Source organism: Oncorhynchus clarkii, chromosome 19 (assembly GCF_045791955.1).
Source record: "Oncorhynchus clarkii lewisi isolate Uvic-CL-2024 chromosome 19, UVic_Ocla_1.0, whole genome shotgun sequence".
Lineage (NCBI taxonomy): Eukaryota > Metazoa > Chordata > Actinopteri > Salmoniformes > Salmonidae > Oncorhynchus > Oncorhynchus clarkii.
The window spans coordinates 43,224,785-43,251,644 of NC_092165.1; the positions used below are offsets into that span (position 1 = coordinate 43,224,785).

At 41.8% G+C, this 26,860-nt stretch overlaps 1 protein-coding gene across 3 annotated transcripts; it reads right to left on the reverse strand.

The window, feature by feature from the left end:
• Nucleotides 1-766: 766 nt before the first annotated feature.
• Nucleotides 767-26,798, reverse strand: LOC139375246 (acid phosphatase 7, tartrate resistant (putative)). Of its 3 annotated transcripts, none has more exons than XM_071116852.1 (15): nucleotides 26,603-26,798; nucleotides 26,049-26,178; nucleotides 25,139-25,282; nucleotides 24,034-24,237; nucleotides 23,721-23,903; nucleotides 23,510-23,535; nucleotides 22,314-22,411; nucleotides 14,633-14,695; nucleotides 13,625-13,739; nucleotides 13,309-13,422; nucleotides 12,540-12,606; nucleotides 6,190-6,257; nucleotides 6,026-6,097; nucleotides 4,220-4,357; nucleotides 767-4,054 (listed from the first exon to the last, which is right to left on the reverse strand). In XM_071116852.1, exons 3-15 carry the CDS (start codon nucleotides 25,248-25,250, stop codon nucleotides 3,989-3,991), a joined length of 1,326 nt encoding a protein of 441 aa, XP_070972953.1. In that variant the 5' UTR covers nucleotides 25,251-25,282; nucleotides 26,049-26,178; nucleotides 26,603-26,798; the 3' UTR covers nucleotides 767-3,988. The 3 variants fall into 3 exon arrangements, with proteins under 3 accessions (XP_070972953.1, XP_070972954.1, XP_070972955.1); XM_071116853.1 differs by having other exon boundaries at nucleotides 3,320-4,054; nucleotides 26,327-26,607; XM_071116854.1 differs by lacking the exon at nucleotides 26,049-26,178 and having other exon boundaries at nucleotides 3,320-4,054; nucleotides 26,603-26,738.
• Between the last annotated feature and the right edge of the window lie 62 nt (nucleotides 26,799-26,860).

The window sequence follows — 26,860 nt, forward strand, 5'->3', positions numbered from 1 at the left end:
AAAATGTTCAAGTCCAAGTCCACAGAGAGGATGGCAGCAGGCTATCCTTGGATCAAGCAGCTCTCCTCTTGATCTCCTGTGGAGCAAAAATACCACACAGACGTTGACTCTCGAGGGGGAATTTGATGTTGAAGGGACTACTTTACTCTTTTGGAAATAGATAAACAGTGAGGACTAACCGCAGTGCCATTCTGAGGAGAGTTTAGAGTGTTCTACCAGGGATTCTTGACGGCTGTTTTGAATAGAAGGAGACGTTTTCTTTCCAGTCTCACGTGGGTCTCTACGTGGTCATCACTCTGGAGACTATTAAACCCATCAGCCTCCAGAGGACAACTATTTGGGTATAGATGTGTCATTACTAATGACCTTGTAGTGGTAAAATGAGTGATGATGGAAGTAGATATGTTACCTTGAAGACTCCAGGAAGGTCATGACCTGGATGGTACAATGGAGGTACTACATCCTGTGCTATATCATCATAACCCAGAGCAAGGCCTGTTAATAGTTCCCAGGGCCATGCAATCTGATTAGGACTAACAAGGTGAATTCCATTGTGTTCATTTGAGACAAGCCAAAGAGCAGGGTCAACCTCTACTTCCTATAGGCTACGTGGAACCGTCAGCCTATCTAGGAAAGGCACTAGGTCTCCTTGACTTCTTACACTGCAGGGCAAAGCAAACAGCAACTTTACTAACACACTATACTAATATGGACTAGGAGTGGTGGATTTAAAAGTGTCTTTAGTGTCTGATCAAAGATTCTGTTATGCCAAACCAGCTTGCTTTTATTTTGCCAAGTAAAAGTGCACATTCCACCAATTCAAAATTATGGCCGGACACACAAGAAAATAACATCTCTGTTCAAGATACAGAAATAATTACTTCGGTCAACAAAGGACTTTTAACCGCAAACCTGCTATCTCTGCCATAGACATTAATAAGCACATCGTATTTCACAAATAGGCATGCGATCTGAAGTGACATGTTATTTTCTCCTTGCTAGTTTTTTCCTAGAAAGGGATACATTTTTTACAAAAACACATGAAGTCAACAACAGACAAACGTGAATACCATGTGATACACTCATTAACAGCATGAACTTTGTGCTTACAAAGCAGCCCTCTCTGCTGAAATGAGATCTATGTATTGTCCTCTCATGTAATATACATTACGGTTAGATGATTGAGAGGGAAAACAGCAGAGCTTTCTAGGATTATAAATGGTGGTCATCAATCATAGTAAACAAACAATGTCTCAAGATACACATTTACAGCAAGTCAACCAGTCCTCCTGCACCCGACAAATTGTACCCTGTGCACCTCAGCACACACAACAGGGTCTCCGCAATATACTGGATAAAGGGTCAAAGGACAGGAACACAGTGGCATAGGGGTCTTTTATCTTCAGAGTATCTTAAATAATCCCACAGCACCCCCCCCCCCAATATATATATTTTTTAACGCCTTTGCCTTTTGTTAACTAACATGCACACTTCTTTTCTTTTCTTACTAGCACTGACTTAAACTAATAGCTACTTTATTGAGGTAAAATGTACTTACTATGACTGAAATATGCTACATGACCAAAAGTATGTGGACACCTGCTCTTCAAACATTCATTAATATGGAGTTTTTACCCCCCTATTGTTATAACAGCCTCCACTCTTCTGATAAGGATTTCCACAATGCTGCGGGGACTTGCTTCCATTCAGGCACGAGCATTAGTGAGGTCAGGCACTGATGTTGGGCGATTAGGCCTGGCTCTCAGTCGGTGTTCCAATTCATCCCAAAGGTGTTCGATGGGGTTGAGGTCAGGGTTCTGTGCAGGCCAGTCAAATTATTCCACAGCGATCTTGACAAACCATTTCTGTATGAACTTTGCTTTGTGCAAGGGGGCATTGTCATGTTGAAACAGGAAAGGCCCTTCCCCAAACTTTTGGCACAAAGTTAGAAGCACAGAATCATCTAGAATGTATGTGCATTGTATGCTGTAATGTTAAGATTTCCCTTCACTGGAACTAAGGGGCCTAGCCCGAACCATGAAAAATATTCCCAGACCATTATTCCTCCTCCACCAAACTTTATGCATTGGGGCAGGAGGCATTCTCCTGGCATCCAACAAATCCAGATTCGTCCATTGAACTGCCAGATAGTGAAGCGTGATTCATCAATCCGGCAGGGTAGCCTAGTGGTTAGAGCTTCGGACTAGTAACCGGAACGTTGCAAGTTCAAAATTGTACAAATCTGTTGTTCTGCCCTTGAACAGGCAGTTAACCCACTGTTCCTAGGCCGTCATTGAAAATAAGAATTTGTTCTTAACTGACTTGCCTAGTTAAATAAAGGTAAAAAAATAATAATAATCCAGAGAACACGTTTCCACTGCACGAGTCCAATGGCGGCGAGCTTTACACCACTCCAGCCGACGCTTGGCGATCTTAGGCTTGTGTGCTGCTCGGCCCTATCAGCCAATTTCATGAAGCTCCCGACAAACAGTGCTTCCAGAGGCAGTATGGAACTCGGTAGTGAGTGTTGCAACCAAAGACAGATAATGTAAGGTAGTAAAACTGGCAATTAACAGGAGGCATGCGCGCTAGGCTAGGAAATGGGCACATACTGTTAAATGACCCAGGCCTCAGACGACCTCTAACTCTCTGAGCTACTGTTGGGCTCAGTAAATTAACAACCTCCTACGTGTACTGACTTCATTAGTGACTGAATACCACCAGTAACGCAGCAGCCACTGCATGTGTGCAATGGGTAACTTCAACTTCCTGTGTAGCTACCTTTTAAAGCCCCATACTGTGATCTTAGCGGCTTCCTTTTTTTAACATTTGGACATTGATCCAGGTGACAAGTTGTAAAACCTTTTCAATTTACAGGGACTTTATTTATTCACTTGGCAGAATGGTTATGTACGGGTTACGGTACAGTACCTATTTTGTCGTATACTGCATTTTAACAGCTGGAGTCTGTTAGCTCAAACACACATTGAGTTGGGCTGGTGGGCTGCCAGTAACCATCCCAGTCAGCATGCAGCTCCTGACTGTTGTTGTGTTGGACAAGTCAACTGAGGCTGCAGCGTTTTAGATTCGCCAAGTAAGGATCAGTCATCTTGATGGAATGATGAGAGACTTGTTCTTTTAAACATATTTCCAGTTCTTGGCCAGTGGAAAACGTGCTTGGTGCAGCAGATAGGATATGGCCTGGTGGTACTATCCCTTAGTGTGCCTGTGAGGACTCAGGGCATGTTGAGTTAAAGAATCCAATTTGTTTGAGGTGGCCTGCCAGGTGCCTGCTACTTCTGGAGAAACTGACATACACTTGGAAAGACAGGATTTATTGATATAGTTAAAAGTCTGATGGCTTGTTTTACAGTACCATTCTTAACAAGACAGTAAAATAAGACGATTTACATTGAATCATAGCATTTTTCTATTGGTGCTTTAAACAACCGTTTGTTTGTTCCTTTCTCACTAACAATATACATTTTTATGTTAAACATTTAACAGATACATACAAATCTAGGTAGCAATATGAGTAGACTGTTATAAAATGTAGGCCCCTTACAACCATTTGTCAGGGGAAACTAACCACATTGTGCCCATTTGAATGAAACTAAGATGTACAGAGATATGATTGTGATCTACCGTATAAAATAACTGTCACCTCAGGTTTGGGCCTCTCCCAATGTGCTCAGCTAATTCACTGATTTCATCTGGATTCTTGAATAACCAACAGTAGACAGCATAAATATGAGCAGACAGTTTGAAATCTGAAGATTCGCTTTTCCTCCCAATCTGAAACATGTGTCTAATCCCTAATGGTCCTCCACGGATGGGCCTGTGTGCAAAGATATCCATTATTTGGAAAATAATAATTTTCCTATGATTGGTTTGATAGCAGTCAACAGTGCAGTTCACCATGATTAGGTTTCAAAGTGCATTTCCTGAGAAGAGATGTTGATTTGATTGGCTGGGTTTCTTGGGGTCTTCAGAACCAGGCTGAGAAGCCGTGTTTTTCCTTCACCACCCAGATGCTGTCGATCACCTTACCATACTGAACGACAAAGAGGCATTCTCCTTTATCACTGAGCCAACAAAACTGAATGAACAGTGCAATTACTTGTTTTTTTCCCCATGAAGTGTATTACATATCAGTAAGAGATTGGAGAAGATCATTCACTTCATAGTTATAGAACTGAGGACTTCCCTCTCTGCTCACCTGGTCATCGGAGACCTGCTCCAGGTACAGATGGGTGGTGTTGTGCACCTGCATGCGGGTGTATCCATAATCTGTACTGCGGAAGGCACTCCAGTCCCTCGGATTAGGGACGAACGGATCATGATTCTCACGGCAGCCCTGAAAAGACCATAGATATCTACAAGCCATCCTACAGTGCCTAGTGAAAGTCTAAACACCCCTTGCACAGCATAGATTTTGCTGACTTGAAGTTAAAAAGAAAAGAAAAAGAAAAAAAGGGATTACATAACATTTTCTTCCCCCTAAAGAACATTTTCTACAGTAAAACCAAATTGTCCAGCAGATTTAGATATTTAGAAGGTTCTCCTTTAACTTTTTACCTGGGCTTTGCTACTTTCATATTTATTTTGATCATGACAAACTCAGTCCCTCCTGGTGACAAGCATACCCATAACATGATGCTGCCACCACAGAGGGTTTCACTCTGATATGTTATATTGGATTTAGCCTCTACGGGATCGGTGTGAGCTAACGTAGGCTAATATGATTAGCATGAGGTAGTAAGTAACAAAAACATTCCCCAGACAGACATATCTCATATGGGCAGAAAGCTTAAATTCTTGTTAATCTAACTGCACTGTCCAATTAACAGTAGCTATTCGTGAAAGAATACTATACTATTGTTTGAGAAGAGTGCACAGTTATGAATTTGAAAATGTGTTAATAAACCAATTAGGCACATTTGGGCAGTCTTGATACAACATTATGAACAGATATGCAATCGTTCATTGGATAAGTCTAAAACTTTGCACATGCACTGCTGCCATCTAGTGGCCAAAATCTAAATGGCACCGGGGCTGGAATAATACATTATGGTCTCTTGCATTTCAAAGATGGTACACAAAAAACGCTTGTTTTTTTCCCTCTTTGTACTATCTTTTACCAGATCTAATGTGTTATATTCTCCTACATTAATTTCACATTTCCACAAACTTCAAATTATTTCTTTTCAAATGGTATCAAGAATATGCATATCCTTGCTTCAGGTCCTGAGCTACAGGCAGTTAGATTTGCGTATGTCATTTTAGGTGAAAACTGAAAAAAAGGGCCCGATCCTTTTAATCCAAACCTGAAGGTTTTAAATTTAGGCCAAAAAGTTATTGGAATCATTTCTTATCCTCCCCTGATCTATTCCTGTTTAAAAATGTATCCCAGACATGCTTTTAAAGCTCATTGGTGGCTTTGCGGTTGAATTGTTAGACATTCACTAACCAAGGGAACTTAGACACAAGAACTAAAATCATGAGAACCACTACTTTTGCAAACAGATAGACCTCATTCAACAAATATGATTTTGTATGAAAATATTTTCTCCTAAACTTATTTAGATGTACCTCAGCAAGGGGTGTGAAGACCTTTGCAATTAAGACTTGTTATTTCAGAAAAAGTATTTTACTTGGAAAATGTGGAGGTTGTGTAGATCAGTGAAAAAAATCCAGACAGAAATTTTAGGTAGCAAAATATTAAAACTGCAAGGCTGTGTAGACTTTCACTAAGCACTGTATGCTACTTCACAGTCCTTTGATAGTCTATAGTGTCCTGTTTTCAGTCAAAGGTTCATGTTGTTTCTGGAGAGCCACATGCCTCCCTAAAGCTCATTCTCAGGCATCTGACATTTGGAACAGGACTGAGGCTCTGGTGCGGTCCTGACACCACTCTGATATGGGGATGACCAACTCATGTGAGCATTTATTCATGTGCATTTATACACCACAGCACACCACCCATTGACTGAAAAATGAGTGGTCAAAGCAGTGGTCTACTTACAGCAGAGCCTGTGATGATATGTACTGGGGCTTTGGGGTTTACATAAGGCTGTTCGATGCTCCCATTGAAGACCTGGAAGAGGAACATTAAAGGCTCTTCAGTCTGACAAAACACTGATGACATGGAGTGTGTGTGATGTAGTGATTATTCACATGGGAACTGACCTTGTAGCCATAGACAGGCCACAACCTCTCATATGTGTGTTCGTGGGCCCACAGCTCCAGGTCCACTCCTGGAAAAAGACGTCGCATTAGTTGATATGACAATTTTGATGCAGTACTTACCTAGTATAAGCCTGGGCAATATACATATGGCATGATTTTCAATACTGAAAAAAATACAAATACCACAGCCTTGACATTCCACATTTTGTTGTGTTACATCCAGATTAATTATTATTATTATTATTTTTTAACAATATCCCATGTCAGTGGAATTATGTTAAGGTGTTTTGTAACCGATGCCTCTTTCCACTCATCAAATTGCAGGTGCACAGTCTGTATAATGTCAAAGTGTAATTACGTTTTTAGAAAGGTTCACAAATGTAAAATGAAAAGCCTTGAGTCAATAATAATTCAACCTCTTTCTTATCTTATGGCAAGCCTAAATCAATTCAGGATTAAAAATGTACTTAAGTCACATTCAGTAAGTTGCAAAGAGTGCAATAACATGAATACCTCATCTCTGTACCCCATCTGTAAGGTCCTTCAGTCAAGCAGTACATTTCAAACACAGATTGAGCCACAAAGAACATTGAGGTTTTCCAATGCCTCGCAAAAAAGGAAACCTTGTAGATGGATAAACATTTTAAAAACAGACATTGAATATACCTTTAAGCTAGGTGAAGCAATTAATTATACTTTGGATGGTGCATCAATATACCCAGTCACGACAAAGATACAGGAGTCCTCCCTAATTCAGTTGCCGGAGAGGAAGGAAACCATTTAGGGATTTCACCTTGAGGTCAAGGGTGACTTTAAAACAGTTAGATTTTAATGGCTTTGATAGGAGAAAACGGAGGATGGATCAACATTGTAGTTACTCTACAAAACTAACCTAATTGACAGAGTGAAAGGAAACCTGTATAGAATCAATTATTTTATTAAAACATGCATCCTTGTCACAAGGCACTAAAGTAGTACCGCAAAGAAAATGTGGCAAAGCAATTCCCTTTTTGTCCTGAATACAAACTGTTATGTTTGGGGCAAATACAATACATTACCGAGTACCACTCTATATGTTCAAGCATAGTGGTGGTTGCATCATGTTATGGGTATGCTTGTAATTGTTAAGGACTGGGGAGTTGTTCCAGGCAAAAATCCTACAAGAAAAGTAGACTGAACCAGGTTTCCACCAGACACGGGGAGATTAATTCACCTTTCAGCAGGAAAATAACCTAAAACAAGGCCAAATCTAAACTGGAGTTGCTCACCAAGACAGTGAAGATCATTTTTAAGTAAAAAAAAAAGGTATTAGGTGAACAATAGATAAGTAAAAAAATAAAAACAACAGTAAAGACAGTGAAAAATAACATTAGTGTTGCAATATACAGGCACCGGTTAGTCGGGCCAATTGAGGGAGTATGTACATGCAGGCACGGTTAAAGTGACCATGCATATATGATAAACAGAGAGAAGCAGCAGCGTAAAAGAGGAGTTGGGGGGGGGGGGTACACAATGCAAATAGTCCAGGTAGCCATTTTATTACCTGTTCAGGTAGAAACCTTTTGGTCCTAGACTTGGCGCTCTGGTACTGCTTGCCATGCGGTAGTAGAGCGAACAGTCTGTGGCTGGGGTCTTTGACAATTTTTAGGACCTTCCTCTGACACTGCCTGGGGTAGAGGTCCTGGATGGCAGGCAGCTTAGCCCCAGTGATGTACTGGGCCGTACGCACTACACTCTGTAGTGCCTTGCTGTCGGAGGCCGAGCAGTTGCCATACCAGAACCCATGCCAAATCTTTTTAGTTTCCTGAGGGGGAATAGGCTTTGACGTGCCCTCTTCACAACAGTCTTGGTGTGTTTGGACCGTTAGTTGGTGATGTGGACACCAAGGAACTTGAAGCTTTCAACTTACTCCACTACAACCCCTTCGATGATAAATGGGGGCGTGCTCGGTCCTCCTTTTCCTGTAGTCCACAATCATCTCCTTAGTCTTGGTTGAGGGATAGGTTGTCTCGTTGTCGGTGATCAGGCCTACCACTGTTGTGTCGTCTGCAAACTTAATGATGGTGTTGGAGTCGTGCCTGGCCACGCAATCGTGGGTGAACAGGAAGTACAGGAGGGGACAGAGCACGCACCCCTGAGGGGCTCCAGTGTTGAGGATCAGCGTGGCAGATGTGTTGCTACCTACCCTCACCACCTGGGGGCTGCCCGTCAGGAAGTCCAGAATCCAGTTGCAGAGGGAGGTGTTCAGTCCCAGGATCCTTAGCTTAATGATGAGTTTTGAGGGTACTATGGTGTTGAACGCTGAGCTGTAGTCAATGAATAGCATTCTCACGTAGGTGTTCCTTTTGTCCAGGTGGGAAAGGGCAGTGTGGAGTGCAATAGAGATTGCATCATCTGTGGATCTGTTGGGGAGGTATGCAAATTGGAGTGGGTCTATAGTTTTTGGGATAATGGTGTAGATGTGAGCAATTACCAGCCTTCCAAAGCACTTCATGGCTACGGACGTGAGTGCCACAGGTCTGTAGCCATTTAGGTAGGTTGCCTTAGTGTTCTTGGGCACAGGGACTATGGTGGTCTGCTTGAAAAATTTTGGTATTACAAACTCAATCAGGGACATGTTGAAAATGTCAGTGACACCTGCCAGTTTGTCAGCACATGCCCGGAGCACAAATCCTGGTAATCCATCTGGCTCCGCAGCCTTGTGAATGTTGACCTGTTTAAAGGTCTACTCACGTCGACGACGGAGAGCGTGATAACACAGCTGTCCGGAACAGCTGATGCTCTCATGTATGCCTCGGTGTTGCTTGCCTCGAAGCGAGCACAGAAGTAATTTAGCTCTTCTGGTAGACTCGTGTCACTGGGCAGTTCGCGGCTGTGCTTCCCTTTGTCATCTGTAATGGTTTGCAAGCCCTGCCACATAAGACAAGCGTCGGAGCCGGTGTAGTACAATTCAATCTTAGTCCTGTATTGACGTTTTGCCTGTTTGATGGTTCGTTGGAGGGCATAGTGAGATTTCTTAAAAGCTTCCGTGTCAGAGTCCCACACCTTGAAAGCGACAGCTCTACCCTTTAGCTCAGTGCGAATGTTGCCTGTAAACCATGGATTCTGGTTGGATTATGTGCGTACAGTCACTGTGGGGACGACGTCCTCGATGCGCTTATTGAAAATGCCAGTGACTGATGTGGTGTACTCCTCAATGCCATCGGAAGAATCCCGGAACATGTTCCAGTCTGTGCAGTTTAGCATCTGCTTCATCTGACCACTTTTTTATAGACTGAGTCACTGGTGCTTCCTGCTTTAATTTGAGCTTGTAAGCAGGAATCAGGAGGATAGAATTATGGTCAGATTGACCAAATGGAGGGCCAGGGAGCGCTTTGTACGCGTCTCTGTGTGTGGAGTACAGATGATCTAGAACGTTTTCCTCTCTTGTTGCATATTTAACATGCTGATAGAAATTAGGTAGAACTGATTTAAGTTTCGCTGCATTAATGTCTCCGGCCACTAGGAGCACCGCCTCTGGGTGAGTGGTTTCCTGTTTGCTTATTTCCTTAAAACAGCTGACTGAGTGCAGTCTTAGTACCAGCATCCGTCTGTGGTGGTAAATAAACAGCCACTAAAAGTATAGATGAGAACTCTCTTGGCAAATAGTCTGGTCTGCAGTTTATCATAAGATACTCTACTTGAGGCGAGCAAAATCCTGAGACTTCCTTAGATTTTGTGCACCAGCTGTTGTTTACAAATATGCAAAGACACACCCCCCCCTCCCTCCCATCGTGTTATCGGAGTGTGCTGTTATATCTAGCCGGTGCAGTATATATCCCGCTAGCTGAATAGCCATGTCATCATTCAGCCACGATTCTGTAAAACATAAGAGGTTACCGTTTTTGATGACCCGTTGGTAGGATATTCGTGATCGTACCTCGTCTAATTACTGTCCAATGATTGTACTTTGGCGAGTAATATTGACGGTAACGGCAGCTTTCCCACTCGCCTTCTGCTAATCCTTACGAGGTACCCCGACTCTGTGTCCTCTGTACCTGTGTCTCTTCCTCTTGCCAATAACTGGGATGTTGGCATTGTCAGGTGTTCGGAGCATGTCCTGTGCGTCCTGCTTGTTGAAGACAAAATCTTTGTCTAATCCGAGGTGAGTGATCGCTGTCCTGATATCCAGAAGCTCTTTTTTACCGTAAAATATGGTGGCAGAAACATTGTGTACAAAATTAAGTACAAATAATGAGAAAAAAAACACATCATAGCACAATTGGTTGCCGCCCGTAAAACTGCTGCCATTTCTTCCGGCGCCATTTTTCCAACAACCAATTTGACAGAGCATGAAGCATAAAAAAAAGCAAATGTTGAACAATCCAGGTATGGAAAACTCTTAGATACTTGCCCAGAAAAATTCACAGCAGCAATCACTGCCAACGGTGATTCTAACATGCATTGACTCACAGGGTTGAATACTTATCTAATAATACACACACACAGTACCAGACAAAAGTTTGGACACACCATTCATGGGTTTCTTTAGTTTTACTATTTTCTACATAGTTTTGATGACTTTACTATTGTTCTACTATGAAATAACACATATGGAATCATGTAGTAACTAAAATGTTAAATCAAAATATATTTTATATTTGAGATTCTTCAAAGTAGCCACCCTTTGCCTGATGACAGATTTGCACACTCCTGGCATTCTCTAAACCAGATTCACCTGGAATGCTTTTCCAACTATCTTGAAGGAGTTCCCACACATGCTGAGCACTTGTTGGCTGCTTTTCCTTCACTCTGCGGTCCAACTCATTCCAAACCATCTAAATTGGGTTGAGGTTGGGTGATTATGGAGGCCAGGTCATCTGATGCACACTCCATCTCTCCTTGGTCAAATAGCCATTACACAGCCTGGAGGCGTGTTGGGTCATTGTCCGGTTTAAAAACAAATGATAGTCCCATTAAGCGCAAACCAGTTGGGATGGCGTATCGCTGTGCTAGCCATGCTGGTTAAGTGTGCCTTGAATGCTATTTAAAATCACAAACAATGTCACCAGCAAAGCAGCCCCACACCAATACACCTCCAAAGGACAGATTTCCACCAGTCTAATCTCCATTGCTTGTGTTTCTTTGCCCAAGCAAGTCTCTTCTTATTGGTGTCCTTTAGTAGTGGTTTCTTTGCAGCAATTCAAACATGAAGGCCTGAGTCACTGAACAGTTGATGTCGAGATGTTTCTTACTTGATCTCTGTGAAGCATTTATTTGGGCTGCAAGTTGAGGTGCAGCTAACTAATGAACTTATCTCTGCAGCAGAGGTAACTCTGGGTCTTCCTCTCCTGTTGCTGTCGTCATGAGAGACAGTTTTATCATAGATTGATGGTTTTTACAACTGCACTTGAAGAAACTTTCAAAGTTCTTGAAATTGTCCGGATTGACTGACCATGTTTTAAAGTAATGATGGACTGTCATTTATCTTTGATTATTTGAGCTGTTCTTGGTCTGTTATCAAATATGGCTATCTTCTGTATACCAAACCTACCTTGTCACAAAACAACTGATTGGCTCAAAGAAATTCCACAAATGAACTTTTAACAAGGCACACCTGTTAATTTAAATGCATTCCAGGTGACTCCCTCATGAAGCTAGTTGAGAGAATACCAAGAGTGTGGGAAGCTATCATCAAGGCAAAGGGTGGCTACTTTCAAGAATCTCAAATACATTTTTTGGTTACTACATGATTCCATATGTGTTATTTCATAGTTTTGATGTCTTCACTATTATGCTACAATGTAGAAAATAGGATAAATAAATAAAAACCCTTAGGTGTCCAAACTTTTGACTGGTACTGTATACATTTTTAAATAGCACCCCTTGTGTGCACATTCAGTAATACCGTATACTTCAGCATGGTACAGAAACGGTATGAAAGGCTTGGGTGGTATCCAGATTATCTACAAAGACTATTGACAGCAACACAAAGGACTAGGAGCAACCGTGGGATCCTCAGGCCTTTTCATTGCATTATGCAATATAGCCATGAAAAGGTGCATTATGACCATTTTAATTAATGAACCCCATAGAACATACCTCACGTTTTACCTATTTACTCACGTTTGCTATTCAAAGAGCACTAAATATAAGGGTTTCACTCAAGAAACACAACCAACAAGCGAGAGAAATGTAACATTGAAAAACATTTGGATAATGGTCAGCTGTTGTAATAAAGGAAAAGTTGTTGGATTACTCTGTTCAAGCCGAGTGCTGGGACGTTAGTCTGTCTGAGAGGACAGATTTGTGACGGTAACAACTTTAGAGCACAGTTCTGTTGTATCTGTTGTGTAAAATGGAGACCATACCGTATAGATATAATAGATCCTCCAGACCTGGCGCTGGCGGTTTTGTGTCATTCCGTCCCAGGCGGACCTGAAACAGAGCAGAGACAGACAGAGCATGCTGGGATTAGGATCAGAAACGTCATCAGATATCACCCTCATGTCCATGCCAGGCTGTCACTCCTTACCCATGCCAAGTGCTGAATGCAACAGGTCTGAATGGAAACTGTGCTTCAGGGATTAATGTGGACTAGCCAGACGTTGACAGTTTTAGTCAGACACGGCAACTAATGTCTCCAGCAACAGCGCAGAAAACAAATCCTGTAAATGCTTGTATTTAACATAGAATAGTTCTCTGGGATACAGCCTAGCTGTTCTTTACATATCTGTCAATGCCATGTCAAGTAAATCAGGGCCAAGTGTTATAAAGCATATTAACAGAGTGATAGAACCTACCTGGTCAGAAAATAACAGCAATCAACATGTAATGAGTAAATAGTTGCACTGATGGGGAGCAGGGAGTTACTTCTGCTTGTAAAACTTCACTTATGATCAGTACAGGGGATGTTTGGCCAGTCAGCTAGTTGCTCAGATTTGGTCAGAGACTAAAACCCCTGTGCATATTAACACTAGTTGCTGTGGAAGTTCACTTGCTGAAAGCAAATTGTACATGAATTAATTCTTACATCCAAGAACACTATTAAATATCACAACTAATACAGAGGGTATAATCATCCATCCATGTAATTGACCCCCCCCCTCTAATCAGTGAGGTGTTTTGTGCCGTACATACATAACTCTCAAACTGGGTGCAGTCGTCTTTGTCGTTGTTAGAGCAGTACATGGGTCTGTGTCCCATAGTGATGATCCAGGGGCGCTCTGCTCGGTTCTCTGGCTTGTTGGCCTCCTGAGAGAGGATCAGACAAGAGAATGAGTCACATCGCTGTGTGTGTGCACGCACATGTGTGTGTTTGTACTGTTTAGGACAGCAAAGTTTATTACTCAAGAAATACTACTAAAAAGGGCATTACTGTCACTGCCAGGTTCAGTTGTCCAGAGATGCGACAAATGGCTTCACTAATACTGGGACTGTAAATTAAGTACTTTACCTCAAGGTCCTTTTTAAGCCACTCGTACTGCTTGAAGATGAGGTCCACACCATAATCAAGAAAGAAGTAGATCTCAGTGGAGAGAGAAATGATATGGGCTGATCCTACATTCCAGCTGTGGACAGAGCATACAAACGATCAAAAGCCTTGACCATCCAAAGTAAACAAACTACTGAGAGGGACACATACTTAGTCTATAGTGAGACTTTCCCCAAAGGAACATTAGCAAAGGAGCGTGTGAAAGATGAAAATGTAACTAACTTGCATTATGTAATAGGCTACATGGCATGCATTTTACATTTTGATACATTGCACAAACAAAGAAAATAGTGCTGTGTCATCACTGCTATTTTACGGTACAATCTCTCAAACATTACTAGCTATCTTGTTTTCCAATGGAAGGGATGTGGGTAGTGACTGTGAGAGCCCTATGATTGCACGGTGCCTGGCAGAGTGGGGGACCAGGAGAGAGACATTCTGTATGTGGCTAGCTCACAGCTAAATTGGACAAGATTTAGTGCAGGGATGGGCAACTTTAATCGGGGTGGGGGACAAAGAATCTGAGCTCATCAAGGGGGGCCGCAGTGGCTTGCGGGTCGGCGTAGTCATAGTCTTTTGCGGATCCTTAGCAACATTTGTGTCCCTCATGTACATGTCTGTCTCCTCAGGCATCACCCCAGTCCTGCAGGCTGTGCAGATGCTGGAAAGAAGGGGCCTCATCCCTTCTTTAGCTTGAGCCAGGGGAGAGAGGGGCAGGTCTGTGGTCTAGGAGGTATTATCTTACTGCCTCAGAGAATGGCATGTGTGTTATGAGCCTGCCACAGATCGGATGTATGGCTCCTTTGTGCCGCCGGCCCCTTCACTCAGACTGAACCAAAGTGTTGCAAAGGGGATGCTAGATAGAGCTCCCCTCTCTTTGGCCAAATCATTTGGGGGTGAGTTTACTTTCATCAATGACTACTTCTATACAGTAGAGGGTAAGTGTGTGTGTGGTAGATGCTCCCTTACCTGTACCATAGACTCTCAGTCTGTCCTGGCATGCTGAAGCGGTTCCTGTAGTTGGAAAAGTTGCTGTGAAAACAGAACGGGTTCGGCTAATGAGATGCATGGACTTTAGTGTTCCATCTAGGTGCCTTAAATACCTCAGGTGAGATATTTAGTGCCAGAAACCTTAGTTCTATCATCATGTGGTTCCCTTGTCAGTAGTCGTAAATGTCACAGGTGTGACGAATTGGTTGTCATTTTCACCAAGCTGGCATTGGTTGATTGTTTTCCCATTAAAAAAACTATTATTTTGCTTCCAGGCAGCCGCCCACAGGACACCTGCCTTGGGACTGGGTCGCTTTCTGTTTATTAGGTTTGTGTAATTGACTGAAATTATTACTTTGCATTGGTTTGAACAAAAAGTGGATAATTTATTTGGCTAAATGACTTGAATCTGAACTTAAATAAATTGAACTTGATGTATATTGGAAACCTAAAGTGTATTTTTTGTAAAACTATGCATTGACAAAGTTAAACTGGAATCAAACAACCCCATTGTCTGGTCTTTCACACCACCTGATCAACCCAGATCTTTGAACCTGTTACTTTGCACTTTGTGACATAAACAAGGCTAATCTTAGACAGCTATTCAGAATACATACTACAGAAAGATTCATTACACAATGACACTGCCATTTTTTGTAGTTGCTAGCCAATCGTGGTCGTTACCTCTCCCACACTCACAATAGCTTTGAGTCACATTCCTCATGGAGATGACCTATCTAGCCAACTTTGACTACAGAAGTAAAGCATCTGCTTTAAACCTGCATGGAATACAGCCATTTATTACACTAGTCCACTGCTACAGCCAAGGTCTGTAAGTGGTCACCTCTAGAGACAGGATAGGATACGACCAGACAGTATTTCCTACAACGCCACCACCTCTACCGCTGGTCATTTATCAATATTATAGTGCCAGAACCACTAGATCCGGACACACACAGACCGAACCGGTTCCCCTAATGAGACCCAAACCGAGACTTGTGCCTTGGAGAGCACCAGTCGCAGGCGTGCTATCCACCCACCCAAACACGTGCCATTTCCTAAATATTTCAATTGGCCAAACCTGTGTTAACAAGCGGCATGCAGAAAGGAAATGCCTTTCTAGGAAGACGTTCACTAACGACGGCAGGCCAAGCCAAGAGCTAGCTGTCTTTAGGGGTTTACAGATTTGAATTTCACCAATAAAACTGGGAGCCAATCTTCCTTCCAGTTAAAGTAGTAGAGTCATTCCACAAAATGACTGTCTTTTGCATCCCTTTGATATTTTAAGTAGAAATTGTGCACCAATATTTAATTTTAAAAGCCCGTTAAAGTATATTAAATAAAGTGCCCTTTAATATAGACTGCATGGAGAATAAAATAAATTAGATTTTTTTTTTTTAAATGAATAAAGACTTGCTAAAGTGTCTTTTATTTCCCTCCGTCAACACTAACTTCTAGGAAGATTTTAACCCACTTAACCCAAGCATTTCTCCCTATTTTCACCAATGTAAAGCCCTTGCTACTTTGATGCTTTGACAAAGTCATTTCTGAAGATGATTATTTCTTTCTTGTGATTAGTGATTCATTTACATCTGTCCCTCATTTTAAGGTCAACCCTTTCACGTGAACTGAACTCTCGTTTGAATAAAAATAAACATTGAATATGTAGTCAAATCACAGTGTAAAAGCATATTACTTTTTTGGCAATTTACTGGTGATTTGTGGTGGAAAACTGAGTGGGTCAAGCATAACACATTAACCCTGTTACCCATAAACAGGCTAGAAAGGTTTTAACAATTTCATTTTTTTGTGTGAAACTTGCATTAAAATGCCCATCCCTGGTTGCACACATGGGGATTTATGGCTGATTTAAGATGAAATCGTCAACCCTGTTACGGTCAACCATGCTACTTTATTTGTCACTTAATAGGCACTTACTATAGTCCTTTTTTTATTTAACCTCTTGAGATGGGAAAACATGTGTTTTATTAAGTTGAATTTATGCTCTTTGACAGGACGTTAAAATTAGGTGAAATCCAAAGTTTTTTTTAAACCAACTTACACTTCTCAAAAGGCACCGAATTGGTGGAACGACCCAGTAAGGTATGTGGTGAAGTGATGGGGGAGTCTGATAGCTCTCCTGGCTTATGTAAGAGGCAGACAGGGACAGAGCGGCCCACCTGAGTGAGTATGGATGCTGGAGGTCAGATGACAGGGTTATTGCAAAGTTAGGTAACCAGAGACAGTTCTGGTCAGAGATTTAAAGGAAAGATTAGGATCATAGAGAATCTCTAGTTAATGGGATAAGTCGACCTTGGGGTCAAGATTACATGGTCAAATTCAAAGGTACGATAATAACTCAATAATTGAACGGTCTGTTACAATTGACCAGTCCACCATTTGCAACAGAGATTCTGACATAATCCTTTTCATGCTGTAACATACTTAATCCCAAACCATTCTGGGTGGTTGAGAAAGGAAGCCACAGTGTGTCCCGCCGTATGCACAACTGGGAGACGCTGTGAGCAGCAGCACGTCTGAGTCAAAGCTACTTAGTCTGGAGCACAGTCATGGGTTAATTCCCCCATCTTGTGGTGGCTAGGCAGGGAAGCAGCTGACTGTTTGTTGGATGGACACGAGACGCAAGGTCTCCTTATGGGCGGACACCTCTTACCTCATACATAAAACAATATACATTTTAAGAGACCCTGGACAATGAAAATAGAACAGGGGTAATAAAAGCACTTCTATTTGGTCCAATAATATATGGACTTGTTTTGGTATACTGAACGATATATGTGCATGTCTAAAGGGGAATCATTACAACTTCCTAACACAGCCGCTCAGAAGTTTTTTTTCCTCCTCTACGCAGTGGAAAAACTGATCAGCTCAATTGAAAATGCTTATTTGTGTCATTCATTTACATTGTGTCCCCGCATTGCCCCCACCCTCTTCTACACTGCTTCTACTCTGTTATTATCTATGCAGTCACTTTAATAGCTCTACCTACATGTACATAATTACCTCGACACCGGTGCCCCCCCGCACATTGACTCTGTACCGGTACCCCCTGTATATAGCCCCGCTATCGTTATTTACTGCTGCTCTTTAATTATTTGTTATTATTATTATTATCTCTTACTTTTTTAGGGATTTTCTTAACCGCATCGTTGGTTAAGGGCTTGTAAGTAAGCATTCTGTTGTATTCGGCGCATGTGACAAATACAATCAGTCATTGTTTGTAACTCGAAAGGCTGTTTCCCTTGTGTGATTTATTTTCCCCTAAAATAATATCATGATACAAATTTGAAGGGAAGTGATCCAGCTTAAACCTTGTCAAATGCAACGTGGATGGACTGGTTCATAATCCTAATCAACAGTACTTTCCCCTGCAAGTAAACTGTTTAGAAACCACACATACTAACAAATCAGATCAGCCCTTTCATTTCACTGATGAGTCTGAGCTACAAGATGCCAACCTAATCGTGGCTTTTTGAAAACTTAAAAGGAACAATTGCTGTCTGAACATCAATTCACGTCATGGCTCATTGTTTGAAATGGCAACAGTCACTTCCTATTGCCTCAGATGGGCCATTGAACTATAGATTGTGCGGGGGAACAAAGGCGCTCTTGACTGGGGCCTTAGCATCTAATGTGGACATGCTGGCCTCATGCAGCTGGAATGCTGAGGACTCGTGGTCAGCCCGGCTCAATTGCTTTTATCAGGGGTGAAAGTAAACCAGTACGGTCCCGTACGGAGTCCTGGCAAAATAAATATTGGGTGTACCGATAAAATCTGAGCCTATTACAATAATTAAAATGTAAAGAAAACTGTAGGCTTTTAAAACATTTATATTGATGTCAGCTGCATGAAAAATGAGCAAAATCCCTTGAAAACGGGTGGTATACAGTGAACACTCCAACGCTGTGTGGTTCCAGGAGAAATGTCAGTGTAGGCATAATGATAATCATTAAAATGTACTTTACATTCATCAAATAGCAGGTGCAAATAGCTGGAATTAATTTGTGAGTGTGAGAACGTGCGCAGGTACCCTACATGAGCCTTTGATTATTTGACAATCAGATGAAAACACCCTGAATGGTTGTGTTTATGCCACATTAAAAAGGCAATACATTTTTGTTAAGTTAAATGACAAATCTTTACTACTAGGCCCAAAGAGATTCTATATGAAATTCTATGATTAGGCCCATAAAAACAAATGTGTGCACGTGCTTAGTAGATCCCGTACAGGGAATAAATGACATTTACTTTCACCCCTGCTTTTACTGGGGTAAGAAAATATAAACAAAAAGCAGAAGCAACTGCTGAAAATCTTGGTTCTTAAATATGATATACTTTTTATCTAAACAATAAAACATACACATACAAACATCATCTACATCACACACTGTCCAAACCCACTAGCACACACCCCCATCGCCAGCATCACTTTCCTCAACATGGCCTGAAACTGCACCATTTTGTTTCTCTCCGTAGCCCACGCACTTTCAATATCTAAATAATAAATCATTTGATTGGTTCTGACAAGCACCACTGAATAAAACAGTGTATCTGATTGAGGGGGACGGTAGGCTTTAGGCTATGTTATCCAAGGTTGGAGGGTACTGCTTTTTGATATCAGGTTCTGATGTCAGGTGACAAGGCCAAGAAAAACAGGCTACTGTTAGCAGCTCCTTAAATTAGGCCAGGCAGTAGGCAGACTAGGCACATTCCACCAGGGAAGAGGAGACCAGGCCTGGCCTGGGGATACAAGAAGCATAATCATTATGATGCATGATTAATGTAGATGTTTAACATTCAATCACTTCCTCATGCTAACACACTCACACCTGAAAGCACATTGTCTGCACATCGACTCTGTACGGGTACTTCCTGTATATAGCCATGTTATTTTTACTCGTCATTGTTATTCGCTATTCACTGTGTATTTATTCATCATGTCACACGGACACAGTACATACATATATACAGTACCAGTCAAAAGTTTGGACACACCTTCTCATTCAAGGGTTTTTCTTTAGTTTTCTATTTTCTACATTGTAGAATAATAGTAAAGACATCATAACTATGACATAACACATACGGAATGATGTGGTAACCAAAAAAGTGTTAAACAAATCAAAGTATATTTTATATTTGAGATTCTTCAAAGTAGCCACCCTTTGCCTTGAGGGACAGCTTCACACAGTCTTGGCATTCTCTCAACCAGCTTCACCTGGAATGCTTTTCCAACCGTCTTGAAGGAGTTCCCATATATGCTGAGCACTTGTTGGCTGCTTTTCCTTCACTCTGTGGTCCAACTTATCCCAAACCATCTCAATTGGGTTGAGGTCGGGTGATTGTGGAGGCCAGGTCATCTGATGCAGCACTCCATCACTCTTATTCTTGGCCAAATAGCCCTTACAAAGCCTGGAGGTGTGTTGGGTCATTGTCCTGTTGAAAAACAAATGATAGTCCCACTAAGCGCAAACCAGATGGGATGGCGTATCGCTGCAGAATGCTGTGGTAGCCATGCTGGTTAATTGTGCCTATAATTCTAAATAAATTACAGTGTCACCAGAAAAGCACCCCTCCTCCTCCATGCTTCATGGTTTGAACCACACATTCAGAGATCATCCGTTCACCTACTCGGCGTCTCACAAAAACACAGCGGTTGGAACCAAAAACCTCAAATTTGAACTCATCAGACCAAAGAACAGATATCCACTGGTCTAATGTCCATTACTCATGCTTCTTGGCCTAAGCAAGTCTCTTCTTATTATTGGTGTCCTTTAGTAGTGGTTTCTTTGCAGCAATTCGATCATGAAGGCCTGATTCACGCAGTCTCCTCTGAACAATTGATGCTGAGATGTGTCTGTTACATGAACTCTGTGAAGCATTTATTTGCACTGGTAACTCTAATGAACTTATCCTCTGCAGCAGAGGTAACTCTGGGTCTTCCTTTCCTGTGGCGGTCCTCATGAGAGCCAGTTTTATCATAGCGCTTGATGGTTCTTGCGACTGCACTTGAAGAAACTTTCAACTTTCCAAATTGACTGACCTTCATATCTTCAAGTAATGATGGACAGTCATTTATCTTTGCTTATTTTAGCTGTTCTTGCACTAATATGAACTTGCTATTTTACTAAATAGGGCTATCTTCTGTATACCACCCCTATCTTGTCACAACACAACTGATTGACTCAAATTCTTTAAGGAAAGAAATTCCACTATTTAACAAGACACACCTGTTAATTGAAATGCATTCCAGGTGACTACCTCATGAAGCTGGTTGAGACAATGCCAAGAGTGTGCAAAGCTCTCATCAAGGCAAAGGGTGGCTACATTGAAGAATCTCAAATATAAAATATATTTAGATTTGTTTAACACTTTTGGTCACGACATGATTCAATGTGTTAATTCATAGTTTTGATGTCTTCACTATTATTCTACAATGAAGAAAAACCCTGTAATGAGTAGGTGTGTCCACACTTTTGACTGGTACTGTATTATCTTTATCTCTGCATTGTTGGGAAGGGCCTGTAAGTAAGCATTTCACTGTTAGTCTACACCTGTTGTTTACGAAGCACGTGACAACTACAATTGTATTTGAAACAGACACGCACACACGGTACAGGATATGACACTAAATGGCTGAGCCTGTAAATCCCTGGCCTTTTAGTGCAGCCCTCTCACTGAGCTGATAGCATAGACCAAGTATTCCCCCTTATTCACCCCAATAACCAGGGGGAAACAAGGTTGTCCATCAAGGACAGGGTTGTACTGAGCATGATGAGAGTGGAGTATTTAAACTAAACTTGGCCAATAATATACAGTAGCCTGTTTTTTCTGAGCTGCACAGAAATAACATTACAGACCAGTAGACTTTGTCTGAGAGTCATTGTGTAGTAAATAAACAAAAACAACATTTCAGTGAGTTTCTGTCAGTAGTTTCTGTTGGCCTAGATGCAAGATAGGAAACTGATGTCTCAGTCAGTGTTTATTTTGGACAAGGTTTACTTGTTTAGTTATCGGTGGTTCTTGAAACACCTCCAGACCTTAGAAGAAGAAATAGTTCCCATCTGTTCCAATGGCACAGCGGAGTTGACCAAAGTGTTTTCTATAGTGACAAAGCTATGGTTGCTCCACTCTGACCAAAATGTTGTTTTTCGGAGCTTCTACCCTTGCCTCACAGTACAGTAGCACATTATGGATATCAAGTCTGGGGAGGTCTGGCAGTCTGTCTCACCAATATGAAATACAGCATGTACCGAGTATTTTTCCCAAACCCTTTAATAATAGCATTGATTAGATGTGACCTGTACAGAATGCACCAAAATATGTACCAGGAGCAGAAAACATTGGCTAATGGTGAGCAGAAAATAAGCTGACTGCTGCCATGTTGACTCACTGTTTATGAAGATTAGAAACTGTTCATAACACTGTCAGTTTTAATCATCAGTTTAACACTAAATGACTGGTGCATATGTGTGTGTGTGCATGTGCGTGGGTGTGAAAGAGAGAGAGAAACAGAGAGAAGTAAATAATTAAAGGGGATCATAAGGTTCTACTCATGACAGACAAGCAGAGAGCAAGAGAGAGAGAGAGAGAGAGGACTAAGTAAATAAGTAAAGGGGGTCATGATAAGGTCCTACTCACTATTCAGCCTCGTGGTTCCCAGGACAGGTCATATAGGGCACGTAGGCAGCTATGGACTGGATCTGGCGCATGAACTCATCTCCAATCCTGCCGTTGTCCTGAAACAATTAGATTCAGTCATTTACCACAGCATAACAAACCATTTCAGTGGTAATTAAACCTGATATAATAAGGCTGACAGGATACAAGTAAAAAGCACATTAAACGATCTAAAGCCAAAGTGCTGTAAATCAATTTTCCAGACAGCTTCAGGAATGTTCCATTTGCATACCAAACAAAACCCCAATGAAACTAGAACCATTGATTTCACAACTATTCTAATGGTGGCAATTGAGCTTATGAACACACTGTGGTGGATGGCATGGTAATCTTCTGATTTTCAGTTGCCATTGCCCTTAATGAGCTTTCAGAAAGAATTTCTATTTATAATATCAAGGAAGCCGCGGAACAGAGTTCGACATTCCAGCTCAAACTCAGCATGAATTGCGGCGATTAATTTTTATGGTTGTCTGCTCATAATGTCCAGCATTTTTCTCCATATTTGAGAAAAGTATGAAAGGAACAACATAACCAACATTGCTATTTAATTTTAGGGAAACAGCAGCAGCTGATGTATGCCATTGGTGATTAATAGATGTCATAGTATTTATGAAGGGCACTGTGAGACTGGCCAGTTAGGTTTGGGGAAAACATGGCCTCTTGTCTACATTAGCTAGTTGTCTCGGCTGAAAAGAGCCCTGCTGTTGTACTTCATTGGTTACTTCAGTGTTATGCACCTAATTCCAGTCTTTCAGCACAGGATTAAGGCATTTCACAGCTATGCAGGTCATTACAGCAGCGTGTCTTAACCATGGCCCAGGCATGATCTGCTGATGAATAGTAATGGGACGCTAGGGATAAGACTGAGCAGGGTTAGAGTAGCTCTATCTCATCTGTCATCATGGATCTAGCCAGACACCCAGATGGTCTTAAGAGGTCTAGCCTCATGCTGACATAATCCACTTTCATATCTTACCCTGAGGGTACCATAAACTTTGAGTGTGCCCCTTATGCCCATAGCTTAACTTCATGAAAATCTAATGAAAAAGTCCTTAACATAATTGGTATGTGTATCATTCTACCAGCTGATCAGTGATGGACGTTGTAACGTGTGTGTGTGTGTGTGTGCAGGAAACAAAAATATGTAGATATTTTACCTCATGCATGTCATATGCAAAGTCCCCTAGAAAACACAAAACCACATATTGGTCATGCATCACCTCTCCAAAGTGTGCTCCATGTTACACCCAAAGTAAAACACAATGTTATACCACTGTGATTCAAGTTATTATGTAGTTAGGATCAACAATTGTAAACATTGATAAGGTTATTCACTTAAGACAATCAGTTGGGAGTTTAACCACTTACCAACGTGTAGGATGACATCATACATCCCGACCTGGGTCTCCTTTTGTAGTCTGGCCAGAGACTGAGGGTTCTCATTGCCCATGTCCCCATAGACAGCAAACCTGGGACTCCAGCTAGTGCTCTCATTCAGAGCAGTAAAGGAGAATACATCACTCCAGCCAGCCTCACTGCCACAGTGGTACACTGCAGTCAACACAGGGAAGAAATCACTCCCCTATAAATACTATGATGATGACAGGCCACAGACTGAATGTGACAGGCAACAGACATATCCTAAATACATCATGCTAGTTCTATTACCATGGAAACCTACCATAAGCAGAGGCAGGTCTCAGATCAGTGAGAGTGACCCTGTGGATGTACATCTTCCTCCCCTCTGATCCTCCATCCACAAACAGAGTAGCTTTGCCCTTGGCTGTCAGCTCAAACAGCCGTCCGCCCCACAGGCCGTACTCCACGGTGCTCTCCTCCGTCTCATTGAATGTGGTCCAGGTGATCTCCATAGAGCCAGCGAACCCTAGGGAGAAAAGCCCCATAGTTATCCAGCCAGATCAGGCTGCTCACCTTGCCCACCTGGAAAGAGTTACAGCCCTGGATACTTACTGATCCACTTACGTAAGCTGGGAGAAACTAGCTCAAAAGGCTGATTGTTCAATAGCTCACAGAGCTTGACATTATATTTTGTTTACCACTTGGTCAAAAGCTCAAGTCACTTGTTCTCTCTTGCTGGACAATAAAATAAAATTGATTTGAAAACCAACAGAACTTGAGAGAAATGCTGGTTTCAATGGCATATTAAGTGTTTATAAAATCATTTTCTCAACATTTCTATGGTCATATTTTGGTTAGGCTACTTTGAAACAAGGTAAGACAACCATACAATGGCATAAAACGTCCAGGTTTTAAACAATTACGTTTATGGTTAAATAGCTTCTGCTCAGATTCAAGGTGGGTGATGTGCGGTGCGCAACAGGCTCTGCCCTTCACTCTCCGCTCTCTTGATAATTTGATCTGAATGAACCATGACTCGAGTATGTCGACGGAATCAAGCCTTTAGACCGGGAATTAGCAACTTTGTGTGTGGGACACAAAAAAATCTGAATTCATACACCACATTCATACACCGCCCCCCCAGGTACCACATTCATACACCGCCCCCCCAGGTACCACATTCATACACCGCCCCACAGGTACCAAATTCATACACCGCCCCCCAGGTACCACATTCATACACCGCCCCCCAGGTACCACATTCATACACCGCCCCCCAGGTACCACATTCATACACCGCCCCCCAGGTACCACATTCATACACCGCCCCCCAGGTACCACATTCATACACCGCCCCCCAGGTTAAAGCCTGGACATATATATAGATTTTTATATTAAAGATGAATGGAAACAGATCAAAGACCTACCTGCATAGGAAATGTGCACCTGCTCAGGCTGGGTCCCAATGGGAGGAACACTAAGCACTAGCAGGGGTGCCAAGCTCAACGCAACGAACACAGCAACAACAACAGACACCATCTTTGCTCTGTCTGGTCTACTTCTGCACAGTCCTGAGGGGAAAGGAGAGGTGCAATTCACACAGTAGGAAGTGGATACCAGTAATATACTAATATACTGCTGTGTCTGCAGTCCCATGACTTTTGTTGCCCTCTCATACAAAGTCACATGATGTCATAAAAAACATGTAGGCTAGTTAAACTCAATAGACTCTGCTTCCCTTAAATGAAACCCAGCCTTTCAGAATACAAATAGTCTCAATTAGGCTACAGAAAACTGTGCCAGATACATGTTCTTCTACAGTTGTGCTAGTGTACTGCACAGTCAGCCAGTCAGTCAGTGTGTCTCTGATGAGGAAATCAGAATCAGTTGACCAAACTGATGAAACAGCAGCCAAACCTGTGAAGTCAGCAAATGCAGTGTGGCAAGGCATGATGAGTCAATAAAAGCAGTTGATGTTGTTTGCAATTGTTGATGTGTGCTCATTTAAAGGACAAGTCATCATCATCTATTCTTGCATTGGCTTTCTAACTGATGAGAACTGTATCACTTTATGATTGCCTCCCCCATAAAATTATACAAGCATTAACATGTTATTAAAAACGTCAACTATGATTCTCTTTAAAACAGTATGTTAGAGAGAAGCAGTGAAAGATCCAATCTACTATGAGAACAAGATAAACCTAAAAGTTATCGAAAATAGATTATTCATTCTGTATTTAAAGCAATTAAGATTTCTATTTTGAAATCGAATGCACTGAGCACATTGGACACTAGGGGGTCGACAACAATAATCCAGTATGCCTATTGTACATTTACCGCATTACTGAATCCCAATAACGTCCACCAGCCAATTTGAGAATGGGGACGAGGTTAATGAATCCCCAACAAAGTCTCTGGTCACAGTTCAGGAAAGGAACCGGGGCTTCGTTTGGGTTAAGAAACCAAGCTGAAAAAGATAGTAAAACCAGCCTCATTATATCGGAATATATGACTTCTTAAAAAGTACATCAACACTGACAGGTAACGTTAGGTGATTGCAGCATTAGCAAGGTAGCTAACTAGTAGAGTAGGTTAGATCGAGGAAGTGTTAGTACAAGCCACGTTATATGTGCTCATCGTCTGTAGCTATCCTTCGACATTATACTGCTGCCTCGAGCTCTTTGTCAGCTGTGCTGCTGCTGTTAACAGCTAACGCAACTAGGAGACAGCAGCCAATGCTAACTGCAATGCTGGATTCACTGGATGATAACTGTAAAACAGATATGTATCGTGGTAATTGCAAGTGTACAGTAGCTTCCTATACATTGAAATGCGCAAAATAACCAAACGTGGCAAAAATACATTAGCTAGACAGACAAAGTTGCCCTCACCTTTTCTGGCTACGTCATTATTCAAAATAACAACAATGTGCCCGCAAAGAATTGTGGGTAAAACCAGTTTACCCAGTTTGTGTGAAATCCTTACTTCAAATAGTTGCAAAATGTTCCGTTTTGCAACGAAAATGTGCGTTTATGTTGGACAGATTCAGGTAGTTCCCTCCCTGTTTGCTGAACCTGTCTAATAGATAACAGTTTGGAGTAATGATTACACTGCTGCTTTCCCTATATAGTGTATGTAGGGCCACAGAC